The sequence below is a fragment of the Raphanus sativus genome, chromosome 6, assembly GCF_000801105.2.
Source record: "Raphanus sativus cultivar WK10039 chromosome 6, ASM80110v3, whole genome shotgun sequence".
Classification (NCBI taxonomy): Eukaryota; Viridiplantae; Streptophyta; class Magnoliopsida; order Brassicales; family Brassicaceae; genus Raphanus; species Raphanus sativus.
The window spans coordinates 39752368-39776250 of record NC_079516.1 but is presented as its reverse complement, the minus strand read 5'-3'; the positions used below and the strand labels follow the sequence as shown (position 1 = coordinate 39776250).

At 36.0% G+C, this 23883-nt stretch overlaps 6 protein-coding genes across 6 annotated transcripts; 4 read left to right on the top strand and 2 right to left on the bottom strand.

Annotated features, from left to right (window-relative positions):
* The first annotated feature begins 840 nt into the window (after positions 1-840).
* Positions 841-1754, top strand: LOC130495823 (uncharacterized protein At1g43920, Chloroplastic-like). The gene is made up of 2 exons (XM_056987355.1): positions 841-987; positions 1080-1754. Exons 1-2 carry the CDS (start codon positions 841-843, stop codon positions 1752-1754), a joined length of 822 nt encoding a protein of 273 aa, XP_056843335.1.
* A 1721-nt stretch (positions 1755-3475) lies between these two features.
* On the top strand, positions 3476-4910 carry LOC108810342 (scarecrow-like protein 32). Its single transcript, XM_018582462.2, has one exon. It carries the CDS (start codon positions 3562-3564, stop codon positions 4804-4806), a length of 1245 nt encoding a protein of 414 aa, XP_018437964.1. The 5' UTR covers positions 3476-3561; the 3' UTR covers positions 4807-4910.
* Positions 4911-7328: 2418 nt separating this feature from the next.
* Positions 7329-8915, bottom strand: LOC108810593 (serpin-Z10). Its single transcript, XM_018582697.2, has 2 exons — positions 8409-8915; positions 7329-8290 (listed from the first exon to the last, which is right to left on the bottom strand). Exons 1-2 carry the CDS (start codon positions 8778-8780, stop codon positions 7508-7510), a joined length of 1155 nt encoding a protein of 384 aa, XP_018438199.1. The 5' UTR covers positions 8781-8915; the 3' UTR covers positions 7329-7507.
* A 1649-nt stretch (positions 8916-10564) lies between these two features.
* On the bottom strand, positions 10565-13243 carry LOC108809716 (putative BTB/POZ domain-containing protein At3g49970). The gene is made up of 5 exons (XM_018581872.2): positions 12960-13243; positions 12792-12861; positions 12170-12724; positions 11539-12036; positions 10565-11209 (listed from the first exon to the last, which is right to left on the bottom strand). The coding sequence occupies exons 1-5, from the start codon at positions 13013-13015 to the stop codon at positions 10688-10690; spliced, it is 1701 nt and encodes a 566-aa protein (XP_018437374.1). The 5' UTR covers positions 13016-13243; the 3' UTR covers positions 10565-10687.
* A 3545-nt stretch (positions 13244-16788) lies between these two features.
* LOC108812966 (casein kinase II subunit alpha-2) lies at positions 16789-19145 on the top strand. The gene is made up of 10 exons (XM_018585371.2): positions 16789-17129; positions 17252-17381; positions 17482-17676; positions 17770-17927; positions 18008-18098; positions 18204-18269; positions 18398-18480; positions 18570-18633; positions 18719-18787; positions 18927-19145. Exons 1-10 carry the CDS (start codon positions 16828-16830, stop codon positions 18981-18983), a joined length of 1215 nt encoding a protein of 404 aa, XP_018440873.1. The 5' UTR covers positions 16789-16827; the 3' UTR covers positions 18984-19145.
* A 1839-nt stretch (positions 19146-20984) lies between these two features.
* LOC108812965 (disease resistance protein SUMM2) lies at positions 20985-23828 on the top strand. Its single transcript, XM_018585370.2, has one exon. The coding sequence runs from the start codon at positions 21041-21043 to the stop codon at positions 23753-23755; it is 2715 nt and encodes a 904-aa protein (XP_018440872.1). The 5' UTR covers positions 20985-21040; the 3' UTR covers positions 23756-23828.
* The last annotated feature ends 55 nt before the right edge of the window (positions 23829-23883 follow it).

The following is a 23883-nucleotide window of genomic DNA, read 5'->3' as shown; positions in this document are numbered from 1 at the left end:
AGGATTTAGTTTATGATTTAAGGTTTGGTTTAAATTTAAGGGTTTAGTGTATAGGATTTACCCAAGGGTTCAGGCTTTTCTCAAGGGTTTAGGGTTTAGTATTTAGAATTTAAGGTTTAGGGTTTAGAATTTAGGATTTAGGGTTTAGTATTTTTTGATGGATTTATCAATATTAAAAAGAATATTTTTTTTTGATAATTGCTATATTTTTTATTTATCTGAAAACATAATTTTATTTCATTAAATTTCTTATTACTTGGTTTCCTTTTTTAAAAGATATCAAATCTCAATTAACTAATTCCTATTGATGGGTGAATGTAGAGGTTCACGTTAGGGGGTGAAGGTAAGTTTTGTTCTTAGCATAAGGCATATAAAAATGGGAACCAGTTTATGAAAAAGAAATAGTCAATCCGGGTTAGGTTTAATCATCTAACACGAGTAATTTTTTTTTCAAAAAAAAGAAATTAATTGTTTTCTGTTTACTATTGGTAATATATATTACCAATATGGGAAAATGGTCATTTAAATCATGAACTTTTTAATTTGGTCGAAAAAAGACATGAACTTTCTCATGGACCATTTAAAGCATATACTTATTTTGATTAGCCATTTAAGGCATCAACTAAGTTCGACAAAGCCAATTTGAATACGTCGTTAATTCCATTAACAGAGCTATTAGACGGGGTTAATTGCCGTTATTACCTCTGTTAAACACCAAACGATGTCGTTTTAAAATTAGAAAACCCCCAAATCCATATATCTCCAAATCGAAATCCCTAAATCCCTAATTCCCAGAAAGTTCAAAACATACTTTCTTTACAATTTCGTCTCAATTTTCTGATGAGTTCATCTTCAGAGATAAATCATGGGGGAGAAATTCGTGGATTCCCAGTGAAGTGTGAGTGTGGTTTACGCGTAAAGCCTTACCTATCGAAGACACAAGAGAATCCAGGAAGACCTTTCTACCGTTGCATAACCAAAAAAGATGTAAGCTTGTTAGATGTTTACGTTATTTAAACAGCCTCTGAGATGTTCTTTATGTTAGTTTGATATTAACATCTAATTTGATCATGAATTAGGGACATTTATTCAAGTGGGTTGAGGATGCTGTGTGTGAAGAGGTTGAAGATGCTATTCCAAAAATCGAAATCATTGGCAGGAAGCTTACTAATACCATAACTGAGGTAGATGAGTTAAAGACTTTGATTAAAGATTTGAAAGAAGGTGTAGCAAGGAGCGAGATGGAAATAAAGAAGTGGAAAGCGTTGATGATGTTGTGCTTTGTGTGTGTTTGCTTTGTGGTCATTTGCATTGCTTTCTTAATGTTTGGTAAAGCTATGAAAAGCAAGTCTGCATTTACTTCCATCTCCTTCATCTCTCGCAGCTTCTTCATCCATGTTTTCTTCATCAGCTTCCTCTTCGAGGTGTTCCTCTTCCTCATTATGTGTTTGATCATCTTCATTCTCTTCATCAGCACCATCTTCAAGACCATTAAAATCATCATCGCCAAACACAGCACAATCGTCTTCACTTACATCATCTTCTTCCCCACGATTCTCTTCTCTACAAGCCTCTGCTCGGGCCTTAGCTTCACGAAGCCTAGCTTCACGAGCCCTTTCGTCAGTCGCCTCTACTTCACAAGCCCCTGCTCGAGCCTTAGCTTCACGAGCCCTTTCGTCAGTCGCCTCTACTTCACAAGCCTCATCCACTTCATGAGTCCTTTCTTCACGATTCTCTACTTCGCTCGCCTCTAGTACACGAGCCCTTGCTTCACGAGCCTGTGCTCTTGCTTCACGAGCCATTGCTGCACGATTCTCTGCTTCACGAGTCTCTTCCTCACGAGCTCTTTCTTCGCGAGCAGCTGCTCTGGCCTCACGAGCTTCTGCTTCACTTCCGCCTTTCAAAGATTCATCATTCTTCCCCTGTCCTCGTCGATAAGGTATCTTTTCTCTTGGAATTCCCTTCTTTCTTATCATTTTGAAGAGAACGTGTCTGATCAATTGAGCGTTCTGAGAATTAGGGATTTAGGGATTTCGATTTGGGGATATATGGATTTGGGGGTTTTCTAATTTTAAAACGACATCGTTTGGTGTTTAACAGAGGTAATAACGGCAATTAACCCCGTCTAATAGCTCTGTTAATGGAATTAACGACGTATTCAAATTGGCTTTGTCGAACTTAGTTGATGCCTTAAATGGCTAATCAAAATAAGTATATACTTTAAATGGTCCATGAGAAAGTTCATGCCTTTTTTCGACCAAATTAAAAAGTTCATGATTTAAATGACCATTTTCCCAATATATATTTGCAATAGTTTTTGGGCCACGATTTTGATTGTGTATAGTTAAACTGTTGCACAAAATATGGTAGAAAGAATAAATATATTTTGGTAGTTTTGTAGTTTATAGAGTAGTAAACTAAGGTAAATATTAAGACATTAAATTATTAATGAAATTGGTGTAATCTACATTATTTGCAAGTAGATAAAAAATGCTTTTGTTTTAATAGTATTGATTGATTTTATCTTCTTCGATATAATACTTAATACTGCTTGTATAAATCTATGCTAGGAGACAGGTTGAAACATTTATTTATATTGGATATCATCAAATTAAACACAATAGTTCCAATAACAAATTTCCAAGTTCGACGTCAAAAAAAAAAAAATTAAAGTCCGTAGGTTCTATATAAACTGCTTTGACATCTAAATTTCGGATTCAATCAACTAATCAATAACATCCAAATGCTATATAAAAGCATACCAAAATCATATAACCAATCGTATGGGATGGTTTTTTAATTTTCTTTAATTCGTTGTAAAGTGCATGCAGTGATTTTATTGATGAATGCGATAGTTCAGCGAAAAGAGAATAATTGCAACCTAGATGACAAATAACTCAGCCGTACATACACACATGAATTCAATACAAACCAGACACTACATATTCACATGTCACCCGCCTTCAAGCAGTACTCTTTTTTCCCTTGCTATATATTATAACAGAAACATATATGGTACTTACTATATTTCGAGGTCAACGATATAAAAAAAATGCAATACTTTCCCTCAATAACATATCAAATGAGCATAAAATGCACCCTACGACCTAACCGGAGATTCCTATTTTTTGCTATTTCAGACATATTGCACATACAATGTATGTAGATAGATAATCATACTGAACAATTCAGCTAGATAGATACTATATATAGGAAAAGCTGTTATTGTATAGATTTGTCCTGCATAAACGACCGACCGAAACGGTGCGTTTCCCGATGATAAGGTTACCACATACTTACACGACTCTCTCTATTGACTCGTCTCTTTCTTTCCACATCCCTCTCTTTGTCTCGTTTCTCTCTATTCTTCACCTTTTCAGAATTTTAAATGCACACAGTTAATTAATCAACGTAAAAAAAAAATACATACAATTATGGACATGTCGTTTTCGTCACCTTCTCTAAGCTTTTTATTCTTTTTGTTTCCTTATGTGTCATGCAAAACCACAAGAAGAAGAGACTAGTAAGTAGTAACACACTTCTCTCCAAAACCGGACCCAAATGACCAGAACAGGGATCATAAGCCCGACCCGGTTCCCTTCTTTCAAATCCCAACGCTGCAGCGGGGGCGACGCTAGCTTCATGGAACAGCTCCTCCTCCACTGCGCCACCGCCATCGACTCCAACGACGCCGCACTAGCTCACCAACTCCTCTGGGTCCTCAACAACATTGCCCCACCCGACGCCGACTCCTCCACCCAACGGCTCACATCCGCCTTCGTCCGCGCGTTGCTCTCACGCGCCGCCTCCAAAATCCCCGCACTCTTCTCCACCGTCTTCGGAAACTCCTTCTTTCAACCGCCGCCGGCGGACGAAATCCACCGGTTCTCGGTCGTGGACCTCGCCGGGTTCATCGACCTAACACCGTGGCACAGGTTCGGATTCATCGCGGCCAACGAGGCGATAATAACCGCCGTGGAAGGCTACTCAACGGTACACATCGTTGACTTAAGTTTGACTCACTGTATGCAAATCCCTACTCTCATAGACGCCATGGCGAGCAAACTCAACACACCCCCGCTTCTCAAACTCACCGTCGTCTCCTCCCCCTCCAGCTTCCCACCGCTCATCAACATCTCCTACGAAGAGCTCGGCTCAAAGCTCGTCAACTTCGCCACCACCAGAAACATAGAAATGCAGTTCACCATCATACCTTCAACGTACTCCGACGGCTTCTCCTCCCTCCTCCAACATCTGCGTATCTACTCCACTTCCTACAACGAAGCTCTCGTCGTTAACTGCCACATGATGCTCCGTTACATCCCCGACGAAACCCTAACTCCGTTATCTCTCCGAAACGTTTTCTTGAACCAACTCCGATCTCTCAACCCGACGATCGTAACCCTAATCGAAGAAGACGCGGATCTCACGTCGGAGAATCTCGTCGCGCGGGTGAGGTCGGCGTTTAACTACTTCTGGATCCCTTTCGACACGACGGACACGTTTGTGAGCGAGCAGAGGAGGTTGTACGAGGCGGAGGTAATCTGGAAGATAGAAAACGTGGTGGCCAAGGAAGGTGTGGAGAGGGTCGAGAGGACGGAGACGAAGGGACGGTGGCTTGAGAGGATGAGAGATAATGAGTTCGGTGGGGTTAGGGTTAGCGAAGAGGCGGTTTCGGAGTTGAAGGCGATGCTGGGGGAGCACGCCGTTGGATGGGGAATGAAGAAGGATGATGACGACGAGAGTTTAGTGCTGACGTGGAAAGGTCATAGTGTTGTGTTTGCTACCGTTTGGGTTCCGATTTAGTTGGGGTTAGTTTGGTTTTAAATTTAACTACCGTTTTGATTTGATATTAGTATTTAACTAGGATTGCTGTAATATTGCGATTTATTATAACTTTAATTAAGGAATTGGACTAACAACTAACTATATAGATGAGTCTAAGAATCAACCTCTTATTGTAATAAACAAAGCAGTATAGTTTATAAAACCATAACAAAGTCAGTTGCTGGTGTTTACAAACTCAATTCAATCGAAACAGCCAATAATAGACACACCAAACGTATGTAATTGCTCAATCTTTTATCACACGCAAGCAGTTCAACCAATGTTTTGAAGGATCAAGAACTTGACCCATGAACAAAATCACTCCACTCTTGTCTTCTCTCACCGTAAATAGAAATGGATGGTCAGCTACAAAAACTGGATATTTCATCAAATGCAAACATACGGGCTTTTGATGAAATATATTTTTTTAAGCATTGGTTTTTTTTGTCACCAACTATTGAAAATTTAAGTGGTAGAACAACTAGAGTTAGAAAAAAATCAGGGATGTGTTCATATACACTGATTTCACTTTTCACTTAATCAAAAATGTTTCACATTCCCAGAAATCTCTTTTTCACTAAAATTCTTCTTCCCCCAAACTATTCCAGTTTTTGTTATTTTACGAGATCATGCTCTATTTTAAAAATATTATTTTATTATACGTGTCACTTCTTTCTACTACTTGACAATTGGATTGTATCAGTCATGCTGAACATTTTAACAAATTTTAAAAACAAGTGCTAATACAAATTTGAAATTTTGAAATCAGATGGTATAAAAAACATTTTCTGTGAGATATTGGTTTAATACGACTCTAATCAGTTTTAATCCAACATGTGAGCTATTGTTTTTGATAAACTATACAATTTTTCTAGGAATAAATAATATTTTAAACGTTAAGGGTCTATTTTGAAAAATTGCCCTTGGGCCTATGAAATGGTTAAGCTGGCCATGGGTTCAGTCAGTGGATGACAAGATGTGTACGTCGTGGTTGTAGGACTGATCAAGTTTAGATTCATAATGGTACCATCACAACTTTGAATGATATCATTTATTCCCATAATAAAGACGAATCTGACATTTTCGAGAATGCCTCATAAAGACGGGTTCAAGTCCAAAAACACAAAAAGACATGTTGAATATATGCGAATGAGCTATAATGGTGATAAAAAAACATATAACAACTGAAATCGTATATCAGTTGTTAGGGAACATGGTTACAGGTGGAGCCGCATCTATAATTTCTAAGAAGAAGAAAATAAAGTTTAGTTAAGATGTGATCGTTAATGAGTAATCGATGGTGGAGCAAGCGCGATTACACCAAGTACGTGTAACCATTCTAAAGCATTTCATGATCAGGAAGACTTAATGGAATTAGACCAATAGAAAACAGTGGTGAACAACTTACAGAGAAAACTGATAAAATCGATGCTATCAGATTTAAATGTGTATCTAAGTCTTCTATCAGGTTTTGTTTTAAAGGCATAGTCAATTATACTCTTCAGTTGGCATAGGTGGTCCATCCAGTTTTCGGAAAACTATAAGAAATGATGCAAAAGAGAAAGGATAAGTATGACCAGACGTTTTTACCCCAATCCAAAATATTTATCTAAATCCGAACTGGAAAAGCTGAAACCGGATCCGAACTATTATACAAAAACATCCGAACGGAACTTATGAAGTTAGTACTTTGGGTTTAGTTATAATCCGAACCGAACCGAAATCGGAATTATGATCAGAAAATATCTGAAATTAGTTAAATATGTTAATATTTTTATATTATATTAAAGTGATTTAAATATAGAGCATTCAAAATATTTTTGTAGTTTGTTTTATTTGGTATTTGAATACTTTTTAGTTAATTCAGATAATTTAACTAATTTTAATTAGATTTATAAATAATTTTTATATATTGAAATTCTTTTTTGTTAATTTTTGAGATTTTAAAAATATACTTTTGAACAATTTCAAACATTACAATATGATCAGAACCGAATCTACAAGGAACCGAATCTGACCTAATAATTAGCAAAATCCGAATGAGATCTATTAGAATAACACCGAAAATCTGAAAATTTGAATTAACCGAATTGAAACTGACGGTTTCCGAATGCCCAAACCTACGGATAATTGCGAGACAGAAGAGTTAGTGAATCTAAATAAAAACTGAACTTGGATATTGTCAATTTACTCAAAAAGAATATTTTTGCGAGAGGATTTTCAAGAAGAAACCAAAAGTGTGTGAGACAGAATTAGTCTTGATTCAGAGTTAGTTGTTTTTCACCTCAGTCCGGTAAATTGGTTTCCAATAACATCACCTTCACAATTTTTGAGGAAAAGAGTTATTAACACCTCATGCTAAAAATGCTAACAAGATTAGTGGTACGCGACGCAACACTAAACTCTTTTTTTTTATACATACTCTAGAGTTGATCATCTGGAAGAATATTATTTTTTGTAACACCTCATCCGGAACCGGAAGAAGTTATATTTGTTTCAACTCCAAAATAACTTTATTAGTAAGAAAAAGTAGCAAAAAGACATAACCAGCAAAGTCAATTGCTAGCATTACAAACCCGATTCGTCACAAATAGTAGTATATAATACATACAACAGAATATATAGAATATAAAACATATTATTTTGCTTAATGTTTCCTCCCACGCCACCAGCAAATGAATCAATGTTTCGAGGGATCAAGAACTTGACCCATGAACAAAATCACACCACTCTTGTCTTCTCTTACCGTAAAAAGAAATGGATGGTCAGCTACAAAATCTGGATTTTTTCTCAAACACATGAGACGTATGACACCAACAGAAACGGCTGCAGCTTCAGTTCCCTCTTCATCCACTTCAATGCAAGCTTTATGAAAAATGTTTGAGACGTACAACTTCTCACCGATAGTAGGTGAATCAACCATCTCAGTTAGACCGCCTCCAGTAGAATTAAACGGGCAAGTCAACCCCATATCCTTCAAAACATCCGAAGCTTCAAACTCGAAAGAGAACTTAAACTTTGGAATTCTAAAAGCATCCAATTCTATTTGGTAGTCTGGAATATGGTTATCAAGAAATCCTGGTTCGGAGGCTATTTTCTCAAGGAGAGTAGGCAATCCGTCTCTAACATCAGGAAGATAAATGTACATGGAGAATTGTCGTTGATCCTCTACATAAGGGAGACGCAAAACTTGGAAGCCATCATAGCGTCTTAGGTATTGGTCCTTATGACTGGTCATGAAGGGGACTTTCACAGACGTGCCATCAAGAAGGTGAAAATCGTTATCTTTTGTGAACCTTGCATTGAATTTTTCGCTCCAAGCTGCTTTGAAGTAGACTGCATTTCCTAGTATGAGCTTGCTTTTACGAATCTCCTCAACCGAATCCTCCGGAAGAATCTGCTTGATGAGTCCATTGGTGTGTACTTCAGCCCATGTATTCACTTCATCAATCACATCGGCAGGCTTCAATATAAGCGATCATCAAATTAACCAATCATTCCAAAAATGCAATGTTATCATTTGTAATCTGACTTCTAAAATAAGATGGGATCAAAAAAAGTATATTATAGACCTAACTTACCTTGTTGAAGAAGTCAACCTGACTGCAAGTAGCCTTGTAGGAGTTCTCCAAAAGCTCTTTAAAGGAAAGCTTCAAGGGAAGAGATTTGTCAACCCAGGCACCATTAGCAGCAGATAAGCGCAAGTCGTTTCTCTCGCTGCCATCGGCTAGGGCAACAGATACTATCTCTGTCAAGACAGTGTTGAGGTGCTCTGTTGATGGTGACATGAGGAAGGAGAGGATTTGTTCTTTGGTGGCGGCACACGAACCAGCGGCAATGATGCTGAGCAAAACATTGATTGACGTTGGTGAGAAGACGAGGTTGGAGCCGTCAGCGACGGTATGGATGACGTGTTTTGCTAATCTCACCACAGCATCGTTTTGCTTCTCCATGTTTTTTTTATAGCTTTTTTTTCAGGCTAGAAAGTGCAGGATGATTTGATAATGTTTAGGATGGATCTAAATAAATAGACAGAGGTAATTTATTATAATATATTATTTTCAAAGTTTTAGAAAAGTTGAACAGTCTTTCGACTCATCACCTCCAGCACATTTACACACTAAGAACCATGTCTTAATATTGTATGAACATGACTTTGTCACTAAACTGAAAACAACCTTTAGATTATTAATTTAACATTTTACCAAAAAAAAAAACTTTTAGATTATTAAATAAAATACAGAGAGTCAATCAACTGATATGTGATGGAGAAATTGTTAGTATTATTCTTATACATCAGCTGGTAGATGTAAGCGATACATGTTCTCACGAAACCGATATTATATTGTTAATGATCGAACCAACTGAAAAATTAATCTTGATTTGAATACTTCAGTCCAACCGTTTGAAAAGTCTCGTAGTATAAGAAATGTTGACCAAGTGATGAGAAGAAAAACAAATAATTTACAACACGATAGGCAAAGTCTTTAAAAGGTGAAACCCTTAAAAACCCATCACACACATCACTCTTCTCGAACCATCTACGATGGTGCTTTATTTTGAGAAATTACCAAAACTACCATATTTTTAATATCACTTTTCATATTTATTTTAACTATTATATTATATTTTTAAAAAGATAATTAGACACTTATAATTCTATAGTTAATTAGAGTTAAGCGGTGGAGTTTTAGAATAAAGATTTAGGATTTTAATAAATATATAAATAAATATTTAGATTTTTCAAAGTTTTTTCAAAAATAGATTAAAAATTCAAAATTTTAAACGAAAATTTCAAAAAATAAAAAATTATAAAATGTCAAATTTGAAGAATTATAATTCAAAAACTATTTTTAAACAATTATTTATATTATATATCTATAAAATAATTATTTTTCGGGACAAAAAAAAGTATTTTTCGTGACAAAAATAATTAATGGCCATTGGTTGCGGCCATTATTTATGATAATTTTGAAGCTTGAGAATGAAGAAATTGAGTAAAAGCTGGAGGATGCGTTAGACCATCTTTATCGGGAACCCTTAGGAAGGTCCTTTAATTTAATTAGGATTAAAAAATAAGAATAGAAATAAAACATAAGGGATTTCTGTTTTGTCCCCTAATTAAATCACGACCCTTGCTCTTTTTTCTCCTTCTTTCGATAGATCAACAATCATGGCCACTTGCCAGCTTCCCCAAATATCACCGCTGGAGCTTCTTTCTAGGGCACGGCAGTAGCAACATCAACCGCCCCCGCCGCCGATTCAGTCGATTCTTCTTCCTCCGCAGCAGCTGAAACCTATGAATCTACCGCAGCAGCAGCCAAGGCTTCCGATTCCGGCGCACGGGATCGATCCGACGAAGATGCAATTTCCCTACGCTAACTGATCGTCCATGGTCACTGGAATTACCAAAGGATGGGTTACATGATACTATACAATTTCTATAGAAACGCTATCATCAACGCTGCTGATTTAGCTAGTTACGATCAAGTGAAACATGTATGAAACAAACTTGATTTCATCCACTAAGGGACAATAAAAGTCCTACTAATAATCTACAAATTTTAAAAAATTCTTACCATTGTCCCTAAACATAAAAGTACTAATATAATATTGTTAAGGACTTTTGTTTTAGTCTCTCCAATAACGATGCTCTTACATATGCATGACCCTAATATTGAGGAAAATATGGAAATTAATTAATGAAAATTGTTCTTTGAATTAGGATTACACCAAACACCAAAACACCGAAACTCAATTGATATTATTATCCGAGCGCTCTTATGTTGATACAGAGAAACACCTTTTAAAACAGGAACTAAAGAAACATCAACGAGACGAGAACAAGTGTTTATTATCTCTAAGATATAGAGTGTCTTCGGCCTTTACGTCGCATGGTTCGTCCTGGTGTGTGGCCAAAAGGGTTAAGCTTTCCTAGTCTCCGAGAAACAGAACTAATAAATGACTTTCTTGGTAATGGAGGCTTAACCACCGAGGCAGTTGAAACCGGAGAGCTATCCGAACAACTCTTGATTTCAAAATCTTTCTCCTTCTCCAACTCCTTCAACGTCATTTTCATTTTGAGCAACTCAAGCTTCAAGTCTTGGTTTTCCCGATTTAGTTTGGAGAGCTCATTGTTGTAGGTGGTTAGAGTAGGAGGAGGAGGACTTTCTGGTGCGATTGTGGCTGCGGCTACCGGAGAATCTGAATCACATAAAACTTGGCGGAGACTTTGCTGCTCTTGGTGCAGAACTTGAGCTACTATATGTACAGGGAGACGTTTGTTTTGTGCTACATGAGCACAAGCTTCTTGCGAAAGCTTTTGGCTGTTCATTAAGCTGCATATTTTCTTCTTCTCCACTTCACTTATATTTGGATGCACCTGCACAACAACATTTAATCAATATTTGTAGAGACTAGAGATCTCTCTTCTCTGGATCATACTCTAACCCACACTATCTTTGAACTTTTTAATATATTCATTTAGAAATAGTTGATGGTTTTAACTAAAACATTGGGTTTCATTTTAACTGTTTTCCATCCAATATAGATGTCATTATGATGGGAGTGACATACATCAAACCGTTTGTAAGTTTAGGATTTAAAACATTAAAATTTTAGTTTTTTTCGACTTAAAAATAGCTAAAGAGTTCTATCACTATATTTTTCTTACTAATCAACGAAAACTTAAGTCTTGTAGCAAAAGTATACCTTAAGGTACATGTCTATGGCTCGATACATGCCATCGTCAGTGATCCTAGACTGCTCAGGAATGCATTCTGCTAACCCAATGAACTTGGCCAAGTTCATGTTTCTATCAGAAGCGACTTCAGCAAGATAAGACTCCATGAGTTCACCAATATCAGTAGCAAAATCAACAGAGTTTCCTTCAACTTCAAACTCAAGATATTTCATGAGGATGCGTTGAACAGTGTCTACATCAAACATTGTGCTGTCACCATTAAACGAGGGAATCAATAGATCATCAAGCACGGCTTGTCTTAACTGTAATCCCATTCTCTTCTCCAAATCAAGCCTACAAGCTACCGTGGTTTCGAGGTATAACGCAGCTCTTAAAAGCATCGAAAGAAAGCTGACTGAAACTGCGTTTCTCTCCCTTGGAAGAAGACTCACAATTGTTTCAAGAATCAGTCTTCTCTCATGTTCTTGTTCCGCATCCATCTTCTTAGCCCCTCTTCCAGAGATCTCCTGCATTTCCCACAAAGAAACTCATGAATCTTCTTCCTCTGATATTTAGTAAAATAAGATAAATACATTGTTATGATCAAGAAAATCAAGAATCTTTTAGCAAAAAAAAAAGAAAGAAAATCAAGAATCTCACCAACCCTCTAAGAGCTTTTTGAGCATATACAACAAGCAATGGACCAAGTGCGTGTTTCTTAAACCCTCTAGCCATCATTGCTATCAAGACACGTTGAAACATATCAATCCTTAGAATAGATAAATCCTCAGCCCACAAGTCAACTATATCCTCCTTGTTTTGGCTCTCCTGACAAGTTACATAAGCTATAGCATCTATACACCGGCTCACGAGCTTCACTCTCTCGGCCATAGGAAGCAAACCCTCAGATTTTTGTAGAACTTTAACTGAACTCGTTAAACTCTTGAAGATCACTTCGTTTAAGTAAACCTCTGTTGTCTCCATGAGGTTTGCAACAGAGTGTTCCTCTGTCATGTCAAGATACTCTGCTGCGCAACGCAGCATGGCAATGTTCTCTGCGTTCATCTCTAAGTTTATTCCGTAGCAGAATTTGATGGCTAGCTCGAATGCTCTTGCGCCTCCGGGAAAATCTGGTATCTTGATAACGGTGACGTTGGAATCGTTGCTTGACTCGGAAGCAAGGTTCTTTATAAACCCACATTTTGACAGAAGAATCTGCACACATGACAGACACTGAGTGTTAAGAAAAGTGTACATCACTAGGAATCTAGAAAAGAATCACCTTGTGGAGGGAAAAGGAAGTGTCTCCTATGTGAACAGTGATATCACTAGGAATCTCTTGACTTGAAATCCTGAAACCAGTTATGAGAGAATAAAAATAAAATAAGTGATTTTCACATTTGATAACAAAAAAAGAAGAAGAAGAAAATATAGGAAGAGAGTGATTAACCATTCACTAGTTCTCTCCATGGCTAAGGACAGAAGGTCCTTCTTCTTTGCGGACATTTGATGGTGCTAAGTTTCTTCTTGCTCAAGAAATCAACCATAGAAGTACTTCAAAGACTCATTTTCAGTGTAACTAATATATATATAAAGATCATTTGAAGTTGGAATCGTTACACGTAGCTAAGAGAGACGAGTAATAATATGATCCACCAAATATTTTTGCTAAGCCATGAGATTGCTCAAATGAAACTACGAAAATACCTAAACTAGCCCTGTCAGTGTGGATACAAGAGCGAGCAGCATGGAGGGTAGTTACGTAGTTAACGAGGAAATATGATCAAGGTTCAGAGTTAGAGTTTTTGGAGTATGTGGTTCAATATTCAAAGAGGTAGGGATGCTTTGTTTATATGAAACGTCTTTTCGTAATAATAATAATAATGCAAACAATTTTTTTCTTCAAAATTTAATATTCTTTGATCACACAGCCAAATAATGAAACTATCGAATACACAATAATAAGACATACTGTATCATCTTATAGATTTTTTTTTTTTTTGATTAACCAGGTCGGAGGTTCGGGCCTTTGGCCCTAATCCCTCTACCTAGGCTCGGAGCCAGCTTGCGTCTGTACCTGTTAAGGTCCTGGACACTCCTCCCACGGTGGATCAAATCCAGGAACGCAACACCACCAACGGCTGCGCTTAAACCAACTGAACTGCCACATCCGTGGTACATATTATAGAATTTTCACCGACAAAAACATGTGGAATGACAAAAAATTCATATCAAAATCCGAAAGTTGTACGAAAAATGGCCAAACTTTTGTCCACTAAAGTAACATCAATTTTCTGCAAGTTTCTTCAAGGTATAGAATGCAGTATCTTTGGTCACATTCTAAATCATTTTCGTTAATCAACTCCAATGGCAAATGCATCAGAATTTCAATCACTAACTCTTTTTAATTATATCACCTTTAATAACGTTCCTGATTCAGTAATGTCTAGGCTGATTCTCTGGCTAAGGCAGCTCTCAAACTCATCACACTATTGACTGAGAGTAACATCAATTTTCTATTGTCTGCTTCTTTCTCCAAGTTTCAAGATTTTTAGTTTTGTCGACTATACAGCTTATAGAACATGTACAATGAATGAATCATGATTGAAGAAGAAAAGAGAGTGACATGTTGGATTTTTGTGACAGAACAAAATCTTGTATATATCCCTACAAGTTTTAATTACCAGATCTATACATTTTTTTGTTTGGTAATTGAATTTCTGATTGAGACACAACTGAATCTTTGCCATAAGCCTATAAATGGTGTCTTTTGTTCAATCACTTTCTTGAAATCTGACTACTGATAGTAATAAATAAACATTAAAGACGTGTACATCCAAAAAGATCAAATATATGAAAATCATGATGAAACAATTAAAAACAAAAAAAAAAATATTACAGAAAACTGGTTTTTAACAGTCTGTCAGAACGTTTTGTTTTACCTTATAGATGAATCAAAGATGACCAGAAACAGCGACCACTTTCTCGGCAAAGCTCTGTCTTCATCTTCCTTGCTTCCCGCTTCTCAATTCCATGATCCTCTTGGTCGGTTCAGATTTCGGAATAGCCGGTTTGACACTAGTTTGTTCAGCTTTCCTACCGGGAAAAAATCTACAGGAAGCTTCTCTTTACCCTGGAAGGTAATGATTCTACCACCATTCGAACTTTTTTTTTTTGGTAAAATGTTAAATACACCATTCGAACTTTGCTTTACCTACTGTTTCATTCAGCTTCTTCCTAGCTCAATCTCGATCACTGAAACAGTTAAACATGTTATTTTCGCTACAAATGTTATAACATATTGCCCCCCCCCCTCCCCAAATTGTTAAAACACGTATTTCCGTCAAAATTGTAAAATTGCGTTTTTTTATCAAAAACAGTAAACTATGTTTTTGTCAGAATCGTAAAATAGTGGTTTTCTCTAAATTACAAAACTGTTTTTTAATCAAAATTATAAAATCATGTTTTTCACCAACCAAAATTTTATATTTTCCCGCCTAAAATACATAATCGTATTTTTCCGTTATTTGTAAAATCATATTTTCTTTCCAACACTAGAAATCAAATTTACTCATCAAAATCAGAAAAAGATTTTTCGCCAAAATCGTAATTTTTTTTTCAAAATCTAACCAATATTTTATGCTTAATCCAAATAGTATTAGTATTTTTATTTGTTAACTATTTTAGTTGTAAAATTATAATTTGCAGATTAACCATTAAAACTATTTACTCATTAACTTAAATGACTATGGATTGATGCAATCCATTTGTTAAATCGAATTGGATTAATCCATAATTAATTTAAACTTAAATTATTCAGATTTCACAATAGCCGGTTTGATACTGGTTCGTTCAGCTTTCTTACCTGGCAAAAACTCTACATGAAGCTTCTCTTTATCTTGGAGGGTAATGATTCTACCACCATTTGAACTCTTTGCTTTAGCTACGTTTCACTCAGATTCTTCCTCTATGTGGATCACGCAAACCGCTAAACCATATTTCTCTTCCAAGACCAAAATCATTTTGTCGTCGGAAAGCTAAACATTTTTCTATAAAAAATCGTATTTTCTATAAAAAATTGTATTTTTCTTCTAAAGATATATTTTTGGCCAAAACCGTTAGCACATGTTTTTCTGTCAAAATAGTAAAATTGTATTTTCCTATCAAAATCATAAAAAAAAAAAAATTTCCTCCAAAACCCACAAAATTGTGTGTTTTTGACGAAAACCACAAAATCAAATTTTTTTTTGCTTTAGAAACATTAAAATATGTTTTGGTCAAAATTGCAAAATCATATTTTCTATCGAAATCATAAAAAACATTTTTCCTCCAAAACCACAAATATGTTTTCCAGTTAAAACCACAAAATCAAACTTTTGTGAGAACCTTTAAAACATATTTTTATGTCAAAATTACAAATTATGTTTTCTGTTAAAATCATAAAATGTGGTTTTCCTTCAAAACCATAAGATTATGTTTTCCTTGTAACTCATAATTATATTTTCCACCAAAACTCAAACATGAGTTTTTTTCCATCAAAAATACATAATCGTTGTAATCCGTCCAAATCGCGAAATCATATTTTTTCTAGCAAAGCTGCAAAATCAAATTTTCACCCCAAAATCATAATTATGTTTTCTCAAAATCTAAGCAATATTATATACTTAACCCAAAATAGTAATAAATTTTTGTTTATTAACCATTTAAATTATAAAATTATTATTCATCAGTGATTCATTAAAATTATATAATCATTAATCTAAAAGAATTATAGATTGACCCAATCCACTTGTTAAATGAATTGGATTAGTCTATAATCCATTTAAGCTTAAATTATTTGAACATGGATTGGTTTGAGTTAGTTTACCTGTTTTGACATGCTCTAACCAATAAAAATAAAATGCAAAATATGAAAAATTATAAAGTTTAAATTAAAAAATGTCATGAAATTTAAAATTTAAAATGTTATTTTAGGCAATTTACCTTATCAAAAACAGAGAAATTATAATCTTTATTTGATAAATAATCTACTAAAAACTCCTTTTGCACTTAATTTTTTTATTTTTTTTAAAAACTTGTGATTGGTCCAGGTAGAATGGAGCTCGAGAGAAAGAGGCCCAGAGATATACATATGTGATAGCGATAATGATAATGAACTACATTAACGGCTTCGAAGCCCTACATTCTAGGGTAAAGCCAACACGCACCGTTTTTAACAAATATTTATAATATATTTTTTTTCCACTTTTCTTTCCATAACTGAGTGTATGCCACTATAGGAAAGTAATCCAGCACGGGAGAGCGCACTGAAATAATATATGCGCCTAATCACCTCCTCCTCCTACTCCTACTTTCCCTTGCCATCTCTTCTCCTTCTTCTACGCTTCCTCTTATTCTGCGCCATCTCCATCTCTTCGCGTGCGGCGTCGGCGCTTTCTCCTACCTCACCGTCGACCCTCGTCACCAACGGAAGCAGCTTCGATCCTCACCTCTATCCGTACCCACTCGACGAGATCTCTCTTCCCACCGCAGTGATGTCGAAAGCTCGTGTCTACACCGACGTGAACGTGATCCGTCCCAAAGAGTATTGGGATTACGAGTCTCTCAATGTTGAGTGGGGGTAAGATCCAAAGTTCGAGCCCTTTTGTGGAATCGATACGAAAGTTTAAACCTTTTTTCTATTATGTTTAAAAAGGTTGAAGCTTTCTTGTCTGTGTGTGTGTGTGTGTGTGGTTTTGTCAGGGAGCAAGATGATTACGAGGTAGTTAGGAAAGTGGGGAGAGGCAAATACAGTGAGGTTTTTGAAGGGATTAACATGAACAGCAACGAGAAGTGTGTTATCAAGATTCTTAAGCCTGTCAAGAAGAAGAAGGTGATGAGTGTCTGTCTGTCTGTCTGTCTTGTCTACATTACTTACTTTCACTCACTGGCTTGTAATTTGACGGGGAATCATCATATCAATTAATATATAGATTAGAAGAGAGATTAAGATACTTCAGAATCTCTGTGGAGGCCCAAATATTGTGAAGCTGCTTGATGTTGTCAGAGACCAACACTCAAAAACCCCAAGCTTGATTTTTGAGTATGTTAACAGCACAGACTTTAAGGTTCTGTATCCTACTTTGACTGATTATGACATCCGTTACTACATTTACGAGCTCTTGAAGGTAATTTTTTTTTTTTGTGTAATTTCAAGTTACAACATATATAAAAGGTTTAGTTATATAACCTTTGGAACTTTCTTATTGATATGCTTGCAGGCTTTGGACTACTGCCACTCGCAAGGTATAATGCACAGAGATGTCAAGCCACACAATGTCATGATCGACCACGAGCTGCGTAAACTTCGCCTCATAGATTGGGGTCTTGCTGAGTTTTATCATCCTGGAAAAGAGTATAACGTCCGTGTCGCCTCAAGGTTTTGTTTTCTCTCTTTTTTTAATCTAAACATGTTACAGTATGATGTTTTTTTATCATTAATGTTATCTGTTGAATCAGATACTTCAAGGGACCCGAGCTTTTAGTGGATTTACAGGACTATGACTATTCCTTGGACATGTGGAGCCTTGGTTGCATGTTTGCTGGGATGGTGAGTACCTTTGCTACATTTATATGATTATGTGCTTCCTTATCAGAATGCTTCCATATATACATACCGATGGTCACCTGATTTGCCTATTATCTTCTCTTGTAGATATTCCGCAAGGAACCTTTTTTCTATGGCCATGACAACCAGGATCAGCTTGTCAAAATTGCCAAGGTAATTTTAATTGTGTAGCTAAACTCTATCATGCTCGTTTCATTTAGCAAGTGTATTGTGGTTTAAGAGGGCAAATCAAGTTGTTGTTTGTTCACGTCTAAAGAGTACTTGTTTGACTCTTGACTCAGGTTCTTGGAACCGATGAATTGAATGCATATCTGAATAAGTATCAGTTAGAACTCGATGCTCAATTAGAGGCACTTGTTGGGAGGTAAGCAGGAGTCACGTATTCTTTATAGTACAAGAGTGATGCCAATGGCTAATTCTCTTCCTAATGACTTCTTGGGGCTATTTCCACAGACATAGCAGGAAGCCTTGGTCCAAGTTCATCAATGCTGACAATAGGCATTTGGTATCACCTGAGGTAACCAACACAAATCCATTTGACTTTTGCCACTACTGCTTAGTGGAGCTCTCTAACTTGTTTGTATGTGTTTTCTCACATGTAGGCGATTGATTTCCTGGACAAGCTACTTCGGTATGATCATCAAGACAGATTAACTGCAAAAGAAGCAATGGTATGTAACGAACATTACTCAGGCACTTATATTTCTAAGTCTGCTTATGATCAAGAATCTTGTTTGTTTACATGGATAATATCACGAGAATGAGAATGATTAGCTAGGTTTGATACCTTTTGTTAATTAAATATGACAGGCTCATCCTTATTTCGCGCAAGTCAAGGCAGCAGAGAGCAGCAGAATGAGAACTTAATAGAGGCGTCTCTAACTCCGAAAAGTTGTTTTCTTTTAAGAAGTGGTGTTATTGTTTAACTCTAAAATTCTATCCGAGTATTTTCATCTATTTTCAAACATTTGTAGAACTTCTATTGTTTAATCTTTGATATTTCAAAGAAAAAAAAACAAGTTTGTAGAACTACTAGTCTACTACGGGTAGAGCTGGGTTCCCGCGAACCCTGCCAACCCATCGGTCAGATATTTTTTTTGACTTATAATTTTGATCCTGCCAACCCGTGGATCAGATTTTTTTTTTGACTTAAAAGTTTGACCCGCATGATCCGCCAAGGAAGATTTAAACATCCGCATCCGCCCCACCTAAATCTGCAGATCCACAGGAAATTTTAATTATATTTTATTAACTTTATAATAAAATAACTAAAATTATATATTTACAGTTACAAATAGATATGTATAATTTAAATTATATAATTTTCTATTATTTTATATATTTTTTACTAAGTTTTTTTTTAATTTTTTTTCTACGGATTAACGGGTATCCGCGATTCAAATCCGTCCGACCTGCATTCGTCCTGCTTAAAATCAATTTGATCCGCATCCACATGTTGAATTTTTCGAATCTGCCGACCCGCACTCACTCGCCCCACAGTAGACCAAACGGAGCGGGACTTGCGGGTAAAAACTCAAATTCCCAGCTCTAACTACGGGTAAGGTTTTTGGGTTAAAGATTTTACTAGGACTGATCTTTGGTATTGTTTCGTGTGATTCAGATTTTTGGTGTTATACTTAGAAGTTCTATTTGAATTTTACTAATTATCGGATTGGGTTCAGTTCCTTCCGGGTTAGGTTCGGATCAATGTAACCAATGTTTAAAATCGTTCAAAAATATATTTTTTAAACTTCAAAAATTCACAAATTGTTTTTTCAAATATATAAATTAAATATTTCCAATTTCAGAATGATCTATGTTTTTAAAAAAATGTTTTTAAAAGATCTATATTTACATTTTCAATGTATGTAAAATAGCAAATTGTAAATTTTAAAAATATTAGTTGTGTTGACTGAATTTTGATTGGTTAAAATATTAGTTGTGTTTATAGAGGTAGACACGGAGAAGATATCCGGAATTTTAAAGATTATGTGATCAGTTTCACTCTGTACGGATTGATCCATAAACTTTCGGATATTCAGTGTTACGGATATCCAAAAAAATTAATGTTTTTACTGGATATCCGTTTTGATCCGTCGATTCGATAAAAAAACATTTTTTACATATCAAAAGCAAAATAAAAATATAATATAAAATAACAACAAATTATTTTAAAACTGCATACTTTAAAAATTTAATAACCAAATATTTAATTTAGTCAATAATAATACTAAAACTTATATAGAGAAATAAAATTATATGTAATTTTATACATTTATATGCATATGTATATTACGCATCAGATCGAATATTCATTTTCTAATATGAGTATTTGTGATTTGCTCTGTTTTAAAGATATTAAATTTTAATATTTGTTGTGCTTCGTAAAATTATGATATCTGTATTTTTTGAATAGAATCAAAATAAATAACTGATCAAATCAAAATTTACGGATATTTTACCTACCCAAAGTATAGTGACACTGTTGTAATTTTCTAACTCTGGGTGCATATACTAATAATTAATTTATTTGAACACATTAATATCAGCTCATTAACACAAAATCAATATTAATGACTCAGTTTAAAACTCATTAATATTGATTTTCTTGAAATCATCATATATTAGACCATTTGCAATTGTAATTTCTTCTTCTAGCTAACACACATTTTATACTGATAAATAATTTAGTTGAACGCTTTATTTTCAACCTGCGTGCGTAGAGTGTCATTGTTGACTTAGAGTCTTCGTCGACACAGTTAACTTGTTTGCCATTATTGTAGGAGCCAACGTTTGTGGTTGAAAATCATTGTTAACCTTTAAATACTAATAACACAACTTTATCTTTTTCATTTTTGTGTAATAATTAACTCTGGTTTTTCTCTCTGAATTATTGTTCCTTCTCTCTCTTTCTCTCTTCAGAAATGGGAAGTTGTTTGTCGGTCTCCATGCCATGTGATCAAGTTGTGAATCAAGTCTCTCAATGTTTATCGGTCAATGGAAGTTACATCTGCAACCTATCAGAGAATTTAGAAGCTCTGCATAAAGAGATGGAAGTGCTCAAGGCAAAGCGAGATGATGTGCAAGCAAGAGTAAGCAGGGAAGAGTTTACAGGACGTCGTCAAATGCTTGCTCGAGTACAGGTATGGTTAAAGAATGTCCTTGACATCGAGAATCAATTTAATGATCTGCTTAGTACTAGCACCGTTGAACTCGAAAGGTTGTGTCTTTGTGGATTATGCTCCAAGAATGTGAAAATGAGATACCGTTATGGCAAAAGAGTAATCAGGATGTTAAAAGTGGTTAAGCGTACCAGTTCTCAAGGAGAATTTGATGCGGTGACTGAGGAAGTTCATGTAACTGAGGTTGAAGAGATACCTATTCAACCCACAATTGTTGCTGATGAAGCATTGCTTGCAAAGGTATGGCACCGTCTCATGAAAGATGAAGTTGGGGTTATGGGTTTGTATGGTATGGGCGGAGTTGGCAAAACCACTCTTCTTGCGCAGATCAACAATAAGTTCACTAAAGAAAAAGGCAGCTTTGATGTTGTGATATGGGTTGTGGTGTCTAAGAGTTTAGACATCCTTAAGATTCAAGAAGACATAGCAAAAAAACTAGGGTTTTGGAATGAGGAGTGGCACCAAAACGATGAGTATCGTAGAGCCATTGACATACACAATGTTCTCAAGAGACGGAAGTTTGTGTTGTTCTTGGATGATATATGGGCGAAAGTGAACTTACTGGCGATTGGAGTCCCTTATCCAAATATAGCAAACAGATGCAAAGTAGCGTTCACTACACGTTCTAAAGATGTGTGTGGGCGCATGCAGGTTGATGCCATGATGGAAGTCAGTTGTTTAGATCCCGATAAATCGTGGGAGTTGTTCCAAAAGAAAGTTGGAGAAAGCACGTTGAAAACCCATGCAGACATTCCTGATCTTGCAAGACAAGTCTCTGGAAAATGTTCTGGCTTACCATTGGCGCTCAACGTAATCGGGGAAACTATGTCATGCAAAACTACTGTACAGGAATGGCGTCGTGCAATAGACGTTTTGTCTTTATCGGCTGCAGATTTTTCAGGAATGAAAGATGAAATTCTTCCTATTCTCAAGTATAGCTATGATAGCTTAAATGGAGAAGTGGTGAAATTATGTTTTCTTTATTGCTCTCTTTTTCCTGAAGATTATCTTATAGATAAAGAAAGACTGGTGGATTATTGGATATGTGAGGGGTTCATAGATGGAAGACAAGATAGAGAAAGGGCGATGAACCAAGTTTATGAGATACTTGGCACCCTTGTCCGCGCATGTTTATTGGTGGAAGGAGAGATGAAGAATATATCATATGTTACTATGCATGATGTGGTACGTGACATGGCTCTATGGATAGCATCTGATCTTGGAAAGGATAAGGAGATATACATTGCGCAAGCCGGTGTTGGATTACGCTATATGCCAATTGTCAAGAATTGGAAGGCTGTGAGAAAGATGTCACTGATGCGTAATGATATTGAAATAATACGTGGCAGCCCCGAATGCACTCAACTTACAACTTTATTCCTTCAGAAAAACCAATCATTGGTACATATTTCCGATGGATTCTTCATGTATGTTCCAATGCTAGTGGTGCTGGATCTGTCAGGTAATGTAGGCCTCTCCGAGTTACCGCTGTTTCAGTTGGTAGCGTTGCGGTATCTTGATTTGTCACGAACAAGCTTGAAGCAATTTCATGTTGGATTACAAGAGTTGAAAAAATTAATCCACTTGAATCTGGAGTCCACACGGAAGCTTGAGAGCATTTCAGGGATAGCAAATTTGTCAAGTTTGAGGTCACTTGGACTACAAGGATCCAGCAAGACGGTAGATATGAGCTTGCTGAAGGAGCTGCAGCTCCTGAAATATCTAGAAAGGCTAGCCATTGAGGTCTGCTCAGGGATAGTTTTGGAGCAATTGTTAAGCTCTCGCATGTTGGTGAAATGCATTCAAAAGGTAGGCATCAACAACCTTGGAGAACCGACGAAAGTATTGACTTTGCCAACTACATGTGATCTACGTAGGCTCAACTTATCGAAATTAAGAATGGGGGAAATACATATTGATCAGAAGACAACATCATCACCGAACAATACTGGTCTCACAGCTCCATGCTTCTCAAACCTCTCCAAAATCGATATAAGCAAATGCAATCTTCTAAAAGATTTGACGTGGCTGGTGTTTGCTCCAAACCTTGTTGATCTTAGAGTTACTTGCTCACATCAATTGGAAGAGATTATAAGCAAGGAAAAAGCTGCAAGTGTTCCTTTTCAAAAACTAAGAAGCCTCTACTTATCTAATTCACCTATGTTGAAGAGCATTTACTGGAGTCCTTTGTCTTTCCCATGTTTAAGCAAAATAAGCATTGAAGGTTGTCCGATGCTGAGAAAGCTTCCATTAGATGCTAATAGTGTTGTCAGGTTTGATGTATTTTTCATAGAATACAGAGAGGAAGAGTGGATCAAAGAGGTTGAATGGGAAGACCAAGCCACTCAATTGCGTTTCTTGCCTTTCTGTAAGCTTGGCCCTGACCTGACAGGAACGCCAAATAAGTCTAATGCCCATACTCAATCGATAAACAGTGTAGAAAGCAGCTGTCAGTAATTAAATTATTTTATGGATATCGTTACTCGTTTTCAACCTCTTGTTGTGTAACTTCATACTCTATATTTTCACATATATTTTGTAAAAATAATGTAATCACTTATAGTGTAACGCTGATGTATATTCAT

Excerpts from the sequence above, each read along its gene's own strand:
- LOC130495823 (XM_056987355.1), top strand. The coding sequence starts at position 841 with ATGAGTTCATCTTCAGAGATAAATCATGGGGGAGAAATTCGTGGATTC. Across the intron at positions 988-1,079 it reads GTTGCATAACCAAAAAAGAT|GGACATTTATTCAAGTGGGT; the intron begins GTAAGCTTGTTA and ends ATCATGAATTAG.
- LOC108810342 (XM_018582462.2), top strand. The coding sequence starts at position 3,562 with ATGACCAGAACAGGGATCATAAGCCCGACCCGGTTCCCTTCTTTCAAA.
- LOC108810593 (XM_018582697.2), bottom strand. The coding sequence starts at position 8,780 with ATGGAGAAGCAAAACGATGCTGTGGTGAGATTAGCAAAACACGTCATC. Across the intron at positions 8,291-8,408 it reads AGGTTGACTTCTTCAACAAG|CCTGCCGATGTGATTGATGA; the intron begins GTAAGTTAGGTC and ends CTTATATTGAAG.
- LOC108809716 (XM_018581872.2), bottom strand. The coding sequence starts at position 13,015 with ATGTCCGCAAAGAAGAAGGACCTTCTGTCCTTAGCCATGGAGAGAACT. Across the intron at positions 12,037-12,169 it reads AAAAAGCTCTTAGAGGGTTG|GAGATCTCTGGAAGAGGGGC; the intron begins GTGAGATTCTTG and ends TGGGAAATGCAG. Across the intron at positions 11,210-11,538 it reads CCATAGACATGTACCTTAAG|GTGCATCCAAATATAAGTGA; the intron begins GTATACTTTTGC and ends GTTGTTGTGCAG.
- LOC108812966 (XM_018585371.2), top strand. The coding sequence starts at position 16,828 with ATGCGCCTAATCACCTCCTCCTCCTACTCCTACTTTCCCTTGCCATCT. Across the intron at positions 17,130-17,251 it reads TCTCTCAATGTTGAGTGGGG|GGAGCAAGATGATTACGAGG; the intron begins GTAAGATCCAAA and ends TGGTTTTGTCAG. Across the intron at positions 17,928-18,007 it reads AACGTCCGTGTCGCCTCAAG|ATACTTCAAGGGACCCGAGC; the intron begins GTTTTGTTTTCT and ends CTGTTGAATCAG.
- LOC108812965 (XM_018585370.2), top strand. The coding sequence starts at position 21,041 with ATGGGAAGTTGTTTGTCGGTCTCCATGCCATGTGATCAAGTTGTGAAT.